Source organism: Cottoperca gobio, chromosome 22 (genome assembly GCF_900634415.1).
Source record: "Cottoperca gobio chromosome 22, fCotGob3.1, whole genome shotgun sequence".
Lineage (NCBI taxonomy): Eukaryota > Metazoa > Chordata > Actinopteri > Perciformes > Bovichtidae > Cottoperca > Cottoperca gobio.
Genome location: NC_041376.1, coordinates 19,335,399 through 19,352,102, shown reverse-complemented (window position 1 = coordinate 19,352,102; position 16,704 = coordinate 19,335,399). Strand labels below are relative to the sequence as shown.

General features: G+C 40.6%; 1 protein-coding gene across 1 annotated transcript; it reads right to left on the bottom strand.

The window, feature by feature from the left end:
- Positions 1–291: 291 nt before the first annotated feature.
- rin3 (Ras and Rab interactor 3) lies at positions 292–16,213 on the bottom strand. The gene is made up of 14 exons (XM_029461100.1): positions 16,179–16,213; positions 11,202–11,841; positions 10,160–10,271; positions 9,938–10,010; positions 9,460–9,551; positions 7,826–8,906; positions 4,794–4,971; positions 4,478–4,649; positions 4,015–4,136; positions 3,692–3,878; positions 3,065–3,196; positions 2,815–2,981; positions 2,404–2,518; positions 292–1,102 (listed from the first exon to the last, which is right to left on the bottom strand). Exons 1-14 carry the CDS (start codon positions 16,211–16,213, stop codon positions 837–839), a joined length of 3,372 nt encoding a protein of 1,123 aa, XP_029316960.1. The 3' UTR covers positions 292–836.
- Between the last annotated feature and the right edge of the window lie 491 nt (positions 16,214–16,704).

Genomic DNA, 16,704 nt, shown 5'->3' with positions numbered 1-16,704 from the left:
ACACCTTGAATTTCAGGCAGGGCGCTGGGCTCTGTTGGCGGGAGGCAGGAAACACTGGTGTGATAATGCACTCTTTATAAAGGGTTGATGTATAATAACTAATGGCTTTATTAATCATTAACTAATGCTACTAATGCTATATATGTAGCTAGCACACCATTGATAAGAACACATTTGTGGTTGCCAGCTTGTGAAAATGAATATTGCAACCCTTTTTGAGATATGTTACATACTGTAGAAACATTGTTATGTACCGGAACTTTAGACATGTTAAGTTAAACAAGATACAGCTTTGGCAAATTGTAAAGGCAACATTTATTTACAATACAATCAGTTAATATCGACAAATGTGGAATAAAAAACATTTTGATGCGGAAATTTGGAATGAAAATGGAAGATGTTGTCCATATAGCTGCTACTATATCTGTGCTTTAAATAGAAATCGCCTCAAAGTCCTTGTCCACCCTTAAACAAGTGTTTTAGCAGCTATTTTTCACAAAGTATATTGATCTGAATACTGTGAACTTTCATAAAGAAATTACAGATACTATAATCCTGAACCAATAATCAGTTACGTCTTAAGCGTCAGAAAGAGTAGCAACAAGTTTCATAGAGTATAAAGAGTATAAACATGATCATATATGTGCATGTTAGAATAACATTTATTTTTACATTCTATAAGACCATATCCTCAATCCCTAGGGTTCCAGACCCCATGTTGAGATACAACATCAGTGTTCTGCATTTAGTTTGTTGATGCAGTCACCACAGTGCTGTCACCACAGTGATGTAGTTACCATAGCAATACAGCAGGTGCCACTGTGATGCTGGAGCAGTTACAAGCTAATCAGACTCTCCTCCTCCGCCTCTGGCTCCACTGTGTCCGCAGCTTCGAAGTCGCCTGGCACAAAGCTTTTCTCAGGTGGAGCTGGAGGTGCGTCAGTGGGGCAGCTGCGGGCCGGCTGCTCGATGGGTTGGTCGATAGGGTGATAGACAAAGCAGTAAGCTCCAGGTTGGGAACTGTTCTTTACACTCAGGGCCAGCTCTGTAGGACCTAGGTGCTGGTGAACACCATCCAAATACACACTGAGCATGTAGGAGTCTGGGGAAAGAAACAAGGATGCATGACATTACCCCCGAGAATGATAAATTGAGCTGGTTTGAAAGTAATAAAGATATTAAGTTTAGCTGGAATGCTTTTCATTAGAACAAACCTGATTTCTTGCTTTTTGCTTGCTAGCTAACATGAGTAGGATTTCAAGCTTCATTTATCATTTACAAAGGCTAGCTTTTCTTGTTAGCTAGCTACCAATGTTTTCTTGCAACATTACATTTGTGTTTTGATTTATTGTTTTAATACATAACATATTCAATGTCCATATTGTTCCTAATAGTTTCAGGCTTATCATTTGCTTTCCAGCTAGAATAAATTGTATTTGTGTACATCATATTTGGATAATTTGTTGTGTGTTTATTAAATAGGGCTGGAAGATGCATATCACATATCCTGTAATGTCTTCCAGTATATATAAAAATATAAATAAATAATCTAATGTCAAATATTTACAGATTATTATTCAATTTATTATTGAAATATGTTGGAGCAACCTTTGCTGCAGCTGGACCATCTACCACATCAGCTGACAGAGATTTCAGGGCATTATAAAGGCTATAAAAGCAACAAAGCAAGTGTTTTGCTTCTTTTTTTAATTATTATACATTGTTTTTAAATAAAGTAAGAGATTTGTTGTTGATTACTTTGTCCATCTCTAGTGTGTGTGTGTGTGTGTGTGTGTGTGTGTGTGTGTGTGTGTGTGTGTGTGTGTGTGTGTGTGTGTTTTCATTTAGTTGTGTTTAAACCTGTTGTGTGACTTGAGCTGTACAATATAACAATTACTGAATAAATGGTGTTATTTGGTTCATAGCTCCTGTGTTTTTACAAGCGATGCATCACGTCCACATGGCATAATAATACTAACCTCAAGATTAGTTTACCTGTCATGGAAAGTGCTACGCATCCTGTGATAACAGTTGCATAATGTCTTCTGTGGCTCTGGGGCTGCTTTGTCATGTAGCCCTAATAATTAACTGTATTGAGTTGTATTATGGGAAGTGTAGGATCCTGCAGTTATGAGCCAAACTAGGGACTAAAAGTTAAGATTTCCCTTCCAGGAGACTGGAACTTCATTGTCAACTCATATTGTCATAGCTGTTGTTCATATGACAATCAAATCCTTTGAATCCTTTGAATCCTTTGAATCCTCTACTGGATCAGTTTTAGAAATCTATCTTTTGCAAGTCCCCCAATTTAGGAGACCTGGGGTGTCCTGAAAGGCGCCTCTAAATAAAAAAATGAAAAACCCAGTCCTAACAGTAACATGTGACAGTATCTTTCAGACATACCTTGTTCAAAGCGTGCAGCACACTGCTCAGCTAGCTGCTGCATCGTTGTGGTGGGGAGGACACCCAGAGTTTTTAGGTTGCTTCCAATCACTGGACAACACACTGTCAGAAAGTCCTGTACAACAGAAGTGCACAAGTTACTCAATTATAACTTTATGGACACATCTTAGCTTCTCTGTGTTAGTCTGTGTGATCACAGAATGGGTTGGATACTTCTGTGGTTTGTGGTTTTCAGTTTTGTTTTTGCATTTGAATTATATTGTGCTTAGAGCCATATTACTAAAACAGGCAGTATCAAATAGCAATCCTCATGTCTCTTTCAGCATGTGAGTCCCTCTGACCCGTTCAGCTCACACAGTGGGTGCCATTGTTGATCATGTCTTCTGTGTGTGTGAATGTGTGTGTGTGTACCCGAACAGATCCTTGGGACATGCGTTCCTGGTTGAGTGTGCGGCGTCTCTCCCAGCGGTGGATGGAGTCCTGAACCTCTCTGCTGAGCTGCCGTGTTGCTGACCTCTGCTGGTCAAACGTCTTAATGTGCTCCAGAGCCCCGTAGGTGGTGGTCAGATAATAGGAACCTACGGACACACGATCAATAATGTGATAAACATATAGATACAGACACAGAACAGGAAAAAGTGTTCAAGTATTTGCTGGGTACCTTCTCCTAGTGCTAATGATGGGTCCATCAACTCCATCATGTATTCAACATCCAGCTGCAGGCCGGACAGATTGCATCTAGCCAGGACATACATCATTACAGGCAGGAAGTCATCAGCGCCATGGGCCCGCCCTAAACACACACACATGTATAAATATTTTGACAGGGTACTCTCCAGAGAGGAAACTGTTTTTGATTTGAAATGGAGAAGTGTATGAACTTATTCATGTTAGTCTAAAAACATGTTTGTTGCCAATGGGTAGTATTTCTAAATATGACCAGTCGAAAAATGTTTTTCAGGGTAGAAAGGTTTAATTATTTTGAGACCCCAACATGCACACAGGAACAGCATTGGCCTGTGAGGTGACTTTGGTATAGTTGCCATAGTTGTAACTGCATGACTTGATGCCCACTGGCCTAAAAAATCATCATTATAAAAGAAATGCGCCCAGTGGGCAAAATGTATTGCCATGAATGGAGTGCCATCTTGAAGAAGTATATTAATATAACACAAGCAGGAAGCAGCAAACATGTCTCCTGGCAAATTTACTTCTTTTTTTATAAAAAAAAACCCAATAGTGATATTAGAATAGCATTAGGGGTTAGAGGTTAAAGGGCTGTTCTGACCTGGACAGCTGACAGACATGGAGTCATAAATGATCTTGCAGGCTTTTAGCATAAGCTCAATCTTTTTCTGTGGAGAATACTCCAGATGGAGGTTGTTCATTTTGATGCTGATCTTCTCCATAGCAGAGGCTTCTGGGACGGCGGTGGTTATTCCTAATGCTGTGGTGGTGCTGCCTAGGACGATAGACTGACACACATAACAAACACACACCATCAGCATCAACTGCTCCAGCTGCTACCTACAGTATGAATATAAATGTACTGTACATCACTGTATGTAGCCTCTTGCAGCTATAGCACGACATGCTCATGTCCCGTCCTACCTGGTTCTGTGCCAGTTGTTTTAGGCTGCTGTCGTTGTTATGCAGTTTCTCCAGACTCTGATAAATTGGCTCCCTCAGTGGCTTCAGTACACTCTTACACAGAGCAGCCTCCGCTATGTTATCTGCATGGACACACACATGTATAAATACTTCAATATGTTTATAATTTTCCGTCTTGCTGAATGGACAGCAACCCGGCAAACTGCACTGTTTTGAATTACCATAGCCTATAGTTGAATCAACACCTCTCTGAGAACAACAACTAAACACTATTGTATTGGCTTCACAAAACCAGACTTATTTCAATTATTAAAAAATGTATTAAAGTAATGTGAAAGAGATTTATGTCTAACAGGACAGGTCCCCAGTTAGCAGTTAGTTCGAATTGAGCCAGTGTGCTGGGATATAATAATGCGTTGAAAATAAATATAGTAACTAAAACACAGCATAGTTTTGAAGTTACCCAGTTTCTCTTGTGTATACTGATGTTGTGGCTCCAGCATAGCTTGCAGCTCTGTACTCTGCAGAAGGTAACTCTTCAGTTGAGTTATCATCTGTCTAATCTCCTGTAGCAGCTCAGTGGAGGTGGAGTGCTTCGACATGGTCTCCAAGGTGAATGCACGGTGCTCTTTTACCTAAATGCAAAATATGAAAGCTAAACGTGACTCCATATGTATTTTAGACTTATGTTTGATGTTGTTATCCAGATCAATTCAAATATCTCAGCTGATTGTTGAACTCAAAAACCTATTAGGATCTTTCTCCTTCAGTGCACTCACCAGGTTACCAAAGTAGCTCAGAGGGTCCCTTGCCAGCTCTACGATGCGCTGTGTGAGGCGGCGGTCGTGGCTGATGAGGCCGGTGATGACAGTGGACAGGCGGTAGCGAGCTCGGTCCAACATCACAGTGGGGGTTCTTCTTACAGCTACCTTAGGGCTGCGGCTCTCTGCTGGGTGACTGGAAAGAAATATTCGGTAAGTCTTTTTCTTTAGTTTTTTCCCATCTATTATAGGCTATGTCTTACATTGACTGGCTATGCCTCTCCACCACACTGTTTGAGTTGTCCTTGTGACACATGACACACTTTCAGAAACATTCAAATATAGAAACTTTCTGTAAAGCATGACTCTTTGGCCAATACATTGGTACCAATTGATTTTGAGGTCCAGTCTTCACCTGTCAGAGACCTTCTGTGCAGGGAAGTGTCATATAGAGAAGAATGTGTATGCAAAGCTCAAAACGTTCTGATGATTTAATCACTGTACACAGATTATTATATATATATAACCTGTCTGTGTTAATAAATATTCTGATATTTAACATGCCTAATCTATACATGAGAATGTAGCATGCATGTAGAGGAATCTTTTGATTTAACTTAACATATAACTGTGCTTCCAATAACAATCATACACTTTTGTATACAAAAACATATACTGTGATACTGCGATACTGTGATACGTTACTATTAGACACAACTACTGTGACTTTTATTGATTTGATTTAGTATTAGAGAAATATTTATTCTCCATTTACTACATAGATATTTTAAACTATAAACTGCAAATGTCTGGCTTACCATCTTACTACCCGGAGTAGTAATCAAATGTTACTTCCAAATCCAAGGAGCATTCCACAGTGCATTATTTCTGTACTTGCAGTTTATCTAAAAAACAGCCCTAGTCAGGATAACACATTTATTGTGCAGTATTCCCTGACTGTGTGGAAGCGGGTCTCTTGGTTGCTATCAGAGTTTTAGCTAGCATTAGAGGCTCTGATCTTACATTTTCCCTTATCATACTTATAATACAAAGACTAACTGACAAAAAAACTAACTAGCTAAAGAGACAGTTGTCATTTCAGCTGGTAAAATCCTTGTTTGAACGAGAAGCTGCTTTGCTCTGTCTAGTCAGACAGAACCCATTGTTTTAAAACACACTTTTTGAGTAGTACATTTGCCACTACTATAATATATAAATGTGTTGAGTGTGAGTCAAGATAAACCAGCTCCTGATAATCACATAACGCTAGTGGATCGCACATTAACTCACATTGTTGTTTGCTGATTCTCTTTGAATTTGGTCCGACTTTGTGCTACACTGGGACAGAAACCTGGCTATTTAAAACTTAAAATATTGCCGCGCAAGGATGGACAGCTCGACAGGCGTAGCAACAGTAACTAAGGGAGGCGGGGCTTAGCGAACATTAAATTTACCATACTTAATCAGTCTGTTCTGCATACTGCCTACTAATTTAACAATTGAGCAGTGGCGGGTCGTGCATTTCACACCTAGTCCTTCAGTGATGTCATACACAGTCCTACCGGAATTATTCCCCCTCTTAATACCATCATTATGACGCCATGGCTCTAGAAACTATACATTTAGACAGAAACGCAGTATAACCGGGCGTTGCATCACCATAACATAGTCAAGTACAACAGAGTTATATTAATATTTCCGAAACATTTAATTGTAAATAGCAGGCATTCCCAGCAGTACAATGTGCAGTGCCTCTCGGAGGCTATGAGCCATGGGTACCGCTCGTAGTTAGTGATTTGAAAGTGGCGGACAAACCCTTTTCCCGGCTGTGATAGGCTTGCTAATGTCGGGTATGGCCGTTCTCTTCTCACGATGTCTAGCTTTTCTTGAAAGGTTTGTCTTGAAAATGGCGTTGTAATTATATCTGCGACCAAATCGATCTCTTCTCCTCCTTCAGCCATTGTGGGTTGACAAAAAACAGCGTGTAGAAATCTACACAAATTAGCTCGTTCAAGTTCAGTTTGCTAGCTCTGCATAGCTCTGCCTCTCAATAGTGCTATCCAATCAAAATACGTGCGCATGCTGACGTTATCGTACGCATGCTGCTGACGTTATCGTACGCATGCTGACATTATCGTACGCATGCGTACGTTATCGTACGCCTGATAGCTGGCACCGGTCTCGCCAACTCGAAATCTGATTGGTTAATGCCACAGTTTTGTCTCCATTCACTTTAAGCTATAGGTGCCCTCACTGTTGATTCTAAAGGCCTATGGGCAGATTTCTTGGACCCTGGCAACACATTATGGCTGAAATATGATTGGATAAAAGCACTAACATAAAGGCCATCCCTCCAAATCTCTATCTGAGGCTGGAAGCTGCGCAACCCAGAGGAAAGCTATGAAATGAAGAAAATAGACTATGGGGAATAATTTAATACATATTTGTGGAAGAAATATATCAAAATTAAATTTATATTCTGATGATGTTTAGGCCAGCAGAGAAGGCCTTGCTGGCCCTGATGGCCCACCACTGCAATTAAGTATATTGCCAGCAGACTGTTCATGCTGAAGTAAACTAAAGTAATAAATCACATGACTATATTGTCATGACATTACCGGTTCAAGCTACTGTTTGTGGAAATTTGTTTATCACAAGTGTAAATCAACATATCGTCATATGTTTTCTACAGTACATTATACTCTATATGTGAGCTCTCGCGTTTTTCACATTTCTACATGTTCTGTTGCTGGCTAGTGCCTGAACCGTTTGCCTCGTAGTCTGCCATTGGACAGAATGAAGAGCCACAATGCATTTTGGGGAGGTTGAGGACGACCAGTGAACTCACATCTCATACTCTAAAATTCTTGCTAATCTAGCATATATCCGAGCATTTTTCACGTACACAAAATCGACATTCTAAGCTGTTGGAAGTGCCACATATTTAATTTGACATCATACTTAGTATGAATAGTATAACAAGTATGTTAGTATGTGATTGTGAACGCGACCCAGTACCAGCCTCTCTGCACCAGCCAATCAAGACCTACTTGTGGTTTGGCTCCTGTTCCTGGTTTGGCTCTCCGTCTTCCTCTGTGCTACTGGTGGAGCAGGAGTCGGGATCGGTTACTAGCACTGCACCCCCTTGTGGTGAGTACAGCGACACATCCGGGCGCCGCGCTGGGGAGGGAGGGGGCACTCTCACCCCAGAAGTCTGATTGGTTAATCCTCCTGCAGCCTGGTTGGGGTTCACAGGTGTGTCTGGGGAACATGGTTTCCTCCTTGGTGGAGGGACAGGACGGGAGGGTTTCTTTAGTAATGGTGGACAGTGGGGGCTGGATTTCTGTTTTTCATCCTCTTTATCCATTTTCACCTCTTCTTCCTCCTTGTCATCTTCTTTCTCGCTCTTTTCCCTATCCTTTTTTCCCTCATCCTCTTGATTCTGGCTACTGTTCTCTTGTTCAACCCCCTCACCCAGCTGACCTGATTTACTTCCGTTTTTCTCCTCTCCTCTCTCTCCTCCCCCCTCTCTCTCAGTTTTCTTTGTAGGATTTTGTCCCTTCTCTCTCTCCGTCCCCTCTCCTACCTCTCGGTCAGTGCTTTTCCTCGAGGAGGTGCGACGGAGAGGAGCAGGAGGTAGTGGGGGAGCGGCTCGGCTCTGCAAGGGGACAGGAGGCCTCGATGGAGTAAGTGACATTGACATTGACTTCTTCTCTTCTCTCTCACCTACTCCACCCTTTCCTTCCTCTTTTCTCTCAGCTGCTGGAGTTGCAGAAGATGAAGTGTTAAGCGAGGGGGGATAGGAGAAGAGGAGGCCCATCCCAAACCCTGAGCCCAGGCTGGGGGGACGTGGTGGGGGACGCTTATATTTAATCTCTGGGTTTGGCATGGTTTTAGTCTGACCTTTGACTTCCGCGCTCTTCTTCTGTGCGGCTTCTCCATTCTGCAGGGAGGAGGTGATGTTTTGATTGGTGATGAAATGTGATGTGGTGATAGAGGAGTGGTTCAGGTCGTTGTTGGGGCTCTCCTCCACAGTGACTGGGTTAACATACAAGTACAGTCTACTGTGGTTCTCATCCAAAACCAGGTCCTGGTTCTTTGCCTGCTGGTTCAGATGGGACGTCCAGAAATCTGCAACACATGCAGTCAGTGTTAAACCTGATAAATGAGTACAAAGCGAGGCAACGAGGCCACCAGTGTAGACTGTACCTATGTACCAAGGTATTACTCTAACTCTCGGCTAGAAAGCAAATCACATATTTCCAAATGTCAAAACTATTCCTTTAAAGATATGTGTCTAGAAAATATAAAACAGTCTACGTCTAAGACGACATATTACTTCCTTTACAGTGCACCTAGGCAACTTTTTATGCCCACGAAGATCGGCAAATATGATATAATGCATAACTTACACATCACATATTGTATATTCACTGTTTTGTCTTTAGTTTTATTTTTCATTGCTTGTCTAAGTGCGTAATACTTTTCATATTCACTGAGTTTTTCAAAGTATACATTCATTCTGTGTCTATATATTTCCATGCTGCCATTGCTATATATTTTAGTTTCAACATGTCTTTCAACAGTAGTGGTATTAATGCAATTAATTTTATAATTGCTGTATCCTGCTCTTTGTTACAGTAATGACCCAACTTCAATGCACTAAGGATTTAGATTTATCTACCTGCACCCATAGCAGAGATGACCTCCAGATCCTCTCTCTTAGTTGCCGTGGTAATAGCCCAGGGTAACCTCAATGGGGTTTCCAGAATGTCCCTATTTGGTGGATTTAAAAATGAAAAGCCAGCATTGAGTGTAAGCAGAGAGTTTTAATAATATGACATACCACAGTCTTGCTATGGTGTGTGTGTGTGTGTGTGTGTGTGTGTGTGTGTGTGTGTGTGTGTGTGTGTGTGTGTGTGTATGTTTATGTCTATGTGTCTCATATGTTTTTATGGTGTAAATGTGTGTGCATATTGCATGCTAAGGATGTTTAGTGTATGTACTGCATATATGTATGTGTGTGTGTGTACATATGTGTATTGTATTTATATGTGTGTTTACTGTATACTGTATGTATGGCTTAAGTGTTTATGTGCATTTGTGTGTTCATGTGTATGTATGCACACAAGTCATGTTTGTGTTCACTATGTATGCGTTACCTGCTGACACAGTAAAAGGAGATCAATTTGAAGATGTCATCAAAAACCAGAGAGGAACCATCTAAGTGGAGAACTGGGACAGAAAACAATTTTGAAAAAAATGCTGCAAAAACTGCTTTTCTATCTGTGCTCTACCACTTAAATCTTGATTTTATATTTCAACACTCTGGAGCTTTGGTAGGAGCTCTTTGAGGCAGGAAGCTGCATCAGTGTAACACGTACATGTCTGGTGTTGTTTGACCATCAGGTTGTGTACGAGTGGCGGCCCCTGCTCATCAGGCACGCGTACTGACAGTGTCAGGCCCTTGCCCTCTGTGCTGTAAACCAGGAATGCCTGTAAATGTCAACATGTGGTTACAACTCTGGGGTCTGAATGGAAAACATGCACAGTAAAATGCTGAATCAAGACTCAGAAATACACTATGTACACAAACACCACAAACATAAATTTTATTTTGTTTAACAATTTCAAGATATATTATATCACATTTTCATATACCACAGGTTGAGCAACAGCAAAAACCCAAGCACTACTACAGCCTGCCTTAAAGTTGAACCAATATGGGTTTTAAAGCTTTTTTACATGTCCCATAGTTTCCTACAAAAAATATATATAACTGTAAATTCATAGGAAGAGTTTGACATTTTAGGTCATATGCTTTTATTTGCTTTCTCTCAGAGAGTGAGATAAGAGGATTTATAAAACTGAGATTTTACTGTTCTGTTTGTGTACGGATCAAACAAGTGAGATACAACGGGTTAATACCTGAACTTTAGTGGCGTGAAGTGTATTTTATTTTACTTTGGAGAGAGGAAGGCTAACAGTTTGACCTTGCTTTCAGTCGATATGCTAAACTAAGCTAAACATTTCCTTGCTCTACATACTTATGGTTTTTCTACATAGGAGGCGTTTTAGTTGTTTGTCTCACATGCTTCGGGGTATACGGATGTTACTGCAACCCGATGCGTATTTTTACACTTCAAGTTTACTTTCTTCCATTTTATGCACCTAACTATAGTGTAATCGTCAACTGCTTATAAACAAAACTAACTAAACTCCATTAGATTTTTCAGAACTTTGTCTGCATTTTTCCTATAATGATCAGCAAACTACATAGTTCTTTCCTGAAAACTTCCACGGCATTATTAGGAAATGATGGTATCGTAAAATAAAGTTAGACTTTAGACTTTTAAAACTTAACAGAGGTCTAATTCAAAGGTTTGAGGCAAGAAAAAAAAGTGTGTAAATGTGTGTGTGTCTCACCCCAGCCGTCTCTTTCTCCATTATACTAGTGGTTTGGTCTTGGCTGAGTCCTTTGAGCTGCCATACAGAGACACTCCCAACCAGCCCATCTATAGAACTCAGCAATGGAGGAGTTGGAGAAGATGGTGGGATAACAGGGGGAGTTGGAGGAGTTGGAGGAGGAGATGAGGAGGATAGGATTGTTGGTGATATTGGAGGAGGAGGTGAAAAAGAGGGAGTAAGATCAGAGGAGATGGTTGGCTGCAGAGAAAGCAGGGGAGAAGGAGAGACTGGAGTAGGGGAGAGCGGAGCAGGAAGAGATGGGGGAGGAGGGTTGGAGGAGAGAGGGGGAGGAACAGAGGGAGGAAGAGGATTGGATGAGGGTGGGGGGGGTGGTTTGGAGATAGGAGGAAGGGGAGGTGGAGGTTTGGAGACAGGAGGGAAAGATGGAGGAAGGGTTGGAGGAGTGAACGCAGGTAGAGGAGGACAAGAGGGGAGCTGGGAGGACTTCGCCGGAGGAAGTGGCTGTTTGGGACGACATGGCCGGACCGGAGGGTTGGAGGAGGGCAGGGAAGGTGGAGAAAGGGGAGAAGATGGAGGTGTGGAGGCAGGAGCGGGAATGGATGAGGTGTCAAGTGATCCTTTCAGAGGGTTTGTGTGGCTGTAAAGGAAACAAAAGGCTAAAGGTCAGGGATGGAAATAACAAGCAGAGGATTTGTTAAAATCTTGTCTCTGCTACAGTTTGACTCCAGAAACAAGCATCTGATCATTAGGATTTGACTCATTCTCTGCAGAAGCACTGACAGGAGTTAAAGTGTAGCCTGTGTAATGCTTGCAGTTTGTGACACATGATGTGTTTCATTCCTGTGAATAATTGAAACTGTTGTTGAGAGGACCAGAAACCATTTTTTATTTGCTTAAGGAATCTGCTGCATTGCAGTGCAGTTTCATTTACCATACGCTTAATGGATAAAGCTGATGTTATTCTATACTTTTCTTTTTGTCATCTATTTCCAAGAAAAGATCAAAACTAGCATGTTGGCATCTCTCAATACTTCTCAAGTCCCCACCTTGTCTGTGGCACTCAGCCCGTAGCCCACTGGGTACTACCTAACTCTTTAAAGCTGCACTAATAGATTTTCGGCCACATTAAACACTGTTTTGCCATACTATCACCTTGTAAAGTTGATATGGCGAGTATGCTAGCAAACATCCGCCTTTATTAACATTTACCCAATGAATATAGGGCCAAGGTATTAGTGGCAACAGGACGGTGTATATGCGACTGAGTCAAAAGGAATTACAGTGTGTGTTCATGCTAATGAAGGAACAAGTCACCCAGTGTGGCTGATTGATGTGTTTTAAACAGTCGCAAACAACCTCCTGTATATTAGTCAGCCACATAGAGTTCTGTGCAATGTTTTGTTTGGTCATCCTTTTTGACAGTTGTTTTCTTCCATTTCTTCTGCTCTTTTTGGTAGACAACATCCAATGCCATCCTCAACTCTGTCAAACCCATACACAGCATTGTCTATAAGTTTATTATTTATTGCAATACTTGGTCGTTTGTTAGCGATATTAACGTATTAGTGATGTTAGCATGTCAGCAGTGATATTAGCTGACTAGGCACCGGATACAATTTGGGATGAACTCGCAATGCATCGTTTCTAAGATTTGTGTATCGGTAAAATCATATTTATTTATATATACTTATTAGAAGAGGTTCTATGCCAGTATAATTTAGAATTTTGACCAATCATTTAATATTAATATTGATTCTTCTCTTCTCTCTTCTCTAAACTCTCTCTAAAAATAGCTAGTCAGTTTTGTGTCTATGGTTATCTCCCCTGCTTGCCTTGTGCCTCTTCATGACATTACATGTCATTTAGCTGACGCTCTTATCCAGAGAGACTTACAGTGAACTAACTACAGGGACAGTCTCCCTGGAGCAGCTCAGGGTTAAGTACCTTGCTCAGGGGCTCAATGGTGGCAGCCCTGGTATTGAACTCACAATCATCTTGTGTTGTATTTAAAAGCTGTACCACTAGATCACTAGGCCATCACCACCCTGCTGTTACAGCAACCATACAGTTGTTATCTCCTTGGTTGCGCTTTGAAAGGTCAGCGGCACTCGAGGGGCGCAGTGCTTAGTGGCAGTTTCGAGTGGTGCACCACGCCAAAGGTAGCGCTTCCAGCTAGTTGGGCATCACTGCTGTCTCTATAGGAAAACAACGGCACAGCCAGCGCAGAGCACTTTTACCGCTGATCATGTGAAAGTAGCTTTAGGCTACTACAGAGGCCGATGCGTGTCCGGCTTATTCCTGAGCATCCTTAAACTGTTAAACGAATACAAAAGAGTAACTGGAAACAGAGAACAGGAAAGAAGGACTGGTTTAAGGCAAGATCCAGGAGACTTCTTTTTTGCACTAGCAGGCTACTTGTGAAAAGGCTTGTTCCTTAAAGTATTTTTAAAGGTAAAACAAACCCAGCAAAATGAGATGCTTACTAAGTTGCAGTTCTAGAGATACAAATATGTGAAGTAAAAATGGCACTTTTTAATTAGTTATTTAATTTATAATTTATTGTTTGCTTTAAGAAAAAAACAAGAAATAAAATCAAACTCTCTCTGTCATATAGAATTGTATTGCATTACATTCTTCTTCACTAGCTAGATTAACTAATAGATAGGCTAGTGGCTGTTTGTGTATCTCATCCTAATTTCTGCTCTTCAAAAACAATGGGCTAACACCAAGAATGGAGAAGAAGGTCAAGTGCAACATTGCCATTGTTAGAGGAAGCAGTGTGGTATGTGGAACAAGTAAAATGTGGTTATAACTTTGAGCAATAACGCTATCAGCAGGAGAAAGATGCTACAATAAGGCTAGTTTGAAAAGGATGTCATATTACTGCAGCATTTCCTACATTTTGCTGCAGTAGCAGGCACGCTACAACTAAATGGACTGCTTTTATGTAGCGCTTTTGCAATCTTTGCGATCACTCAAAGCACTTTACACAACACATGTCAGCATTCACCCATTCACACACATACATACACATAGTCAGAGGCTCCATACAAGGTGCACATCAGCTCGTCAGTAGTGATAAACATTCACACACACACTGAGCAATTTGGGGTTCAGTATCTTGCCCAAGAGCACTTCGACATGCTGACTGCAACTGGCACCGACTAACTCTTCAGGTTAGGCCCATGGGTTAGCATCATACTTATGATCTGCCTCCTTTATACTATGTGTTACTTGAACCACTGCATATCTTTCATCCTTTTAAGATACATAGAATCCAGATTTGATTGAGATCACTTTTCTATGAATTTAAAAGGAATATCTGGTCAAATTGAGGAAATCACATGTCTACAGAACACCCCCCAAAAATCCTGTTTGTGCTACACACGTCATGCTCGCTCACATGTCATGCCTGCTCACAGGAAAAGGAAACCATTAGGTCAACTGAATCTTCCCTGGGATAGCTATTTATAATTGCAGTTGTCACCACAGTCATTGTAGATCATATTGTATTTGACTTTATCTTCATTTGGTTCATATGCTCATTTGGTTCATATGCTCATTTGGTTCATATGCTCATATTTACCACATTATAGTATAGTCTGGTTAGAAATAATATTCATATGGTTACAATGGGTCAAAGAGTAATTGTTTTAAATGTGTGATCTAAGCTTTCTTTGCAGTCCTTGGGATAGCACACCATCACTTTACTGAGTGGTGGAAAGTAACTAAGAACATCTACTCAAGTACTGTACTTAAGTACACATTTGGGATACAGCAGTTGTACTTAACTTGAGTATTTCCATTCCATGCTACTTTATACTTCTGCTCCACTACAACTTAAAGACAAATACGCCTATTGTACTTTGTACACCACTTCATTTATTTGGCTGCTTTAGTTGATAGTTACTTTCCAGATTAATCACAAAATATGATTGTTAAAAATTAAACTACCTAACAGTATAAAAAGCTTAAAATAAGCTCCACCTCGAGCAACAACAATAAAATGTTACTTAAAAATGAATGTATCATCAATAATAATTCAGTAATCAAATAGATCAGTATTACTCTCAAAGGTAAATGTTCTGCTTTACTTTTGATACATACTACTACTACTAAGTACATTTTGCTGATGTTCAATGCAGTACTTGGAGTATTTGTATACTGCAGTATTGATACTTAAGTAAGGGATCTGAATACCTCATGCCCCCCTGCCCTGACACTGCTTCACCTAACTTAACCTTCAGGATAGTCACATTCTCATGAAAGTATAAGAAAAAACAAACACAATTCTGGCACTACCTCTTTCACCAAATAAGTGGAATATATGTTTTACTTCGTCATAATATTTTTTTTACTAATCCTATTCCTAAAGAAAAAATATTATTAGCAAACGCAGCAGCCTCAACATGTTAACTGACGCAAAGTCTCACTCGTAATACTAAAAAGGATCCTACTGTAAATTACATCATCACCAACATTGTCTAAAGTTTAAAGTTGAGGTAGTTATACTGTAAAAACCGACATTTAAACTCTTGGCTTTGTTCATTAAAAATCAAACATAACAAACTCCCACATGTAACCTTGTAACGGTCTGATCTGCCTTTTTCAAGTGGTCAGTGGCAACTTTCAACTACTCATACATACAAGTGGGATGAAAGAAACTCCAAATGTCAGCATTTCTGTAACAAAATGGTTACCACTCTCCTCTCATATTCATGTATTAGAAATCTGATTTGACGAAACACCATGAAATCAGGATCTGGTATAATAAAAACTCCAAGAATCTTTTGATCTAAATATTAGTCGGTGAGTCATCACATCTGTTTTTCCTGCTTTGGCTGTCTAACTTTCAACCCCCAACTCCCTCCCCCTCCCCTAACAGTTACAACACCCCCTGTCTCGACTATAGACTATAGTTTCTGCTCTGTATTTTCACCCAGCTACTTTATCACAGACCCCTCACACACTCACCCTGTGTCCTTGGAAACAACGCTTGCTTCCATCATATTTCCACAGTTTGAGTGTTCGACTGCTCTCTGTCACTCTCTCTCAGCTCCATCGAAAACCCCGCCTTTTTTCTCAGCCCCCCTTTTTCTTCTTTCTGTTGATCGGTGCAAGACTGAATAAGGGAAAACTAAAAGGCAAAGGGAAAATATGTTTCTCAGTCAGCCCTCCCCTCCGTTTCTGCCTCAACTTCCTGAGCTGATCGTCAGGCAGGAAGAGGCTGAACACTTTGGTCAGACTTCCCCTGCTCTCTGTCTTTTTTGTCTATGTCAGACACTCTCACAACTTCTGTCTCATGCATTCATGCTTTCTGGCAGTACTGTTGACAGTCCCGTTTAGTGTTTGAGCAGTAAAGTTAACAAAGCATGCAACATATTTGATCAGATCTTTTCATTTAAACAGGATTACACACACCTTTAAACCTTAGAAGATATATAAAGAATCTTATATAGATACAACCCTGCTCAAATTCTGTATATGTGGCCTGAATATT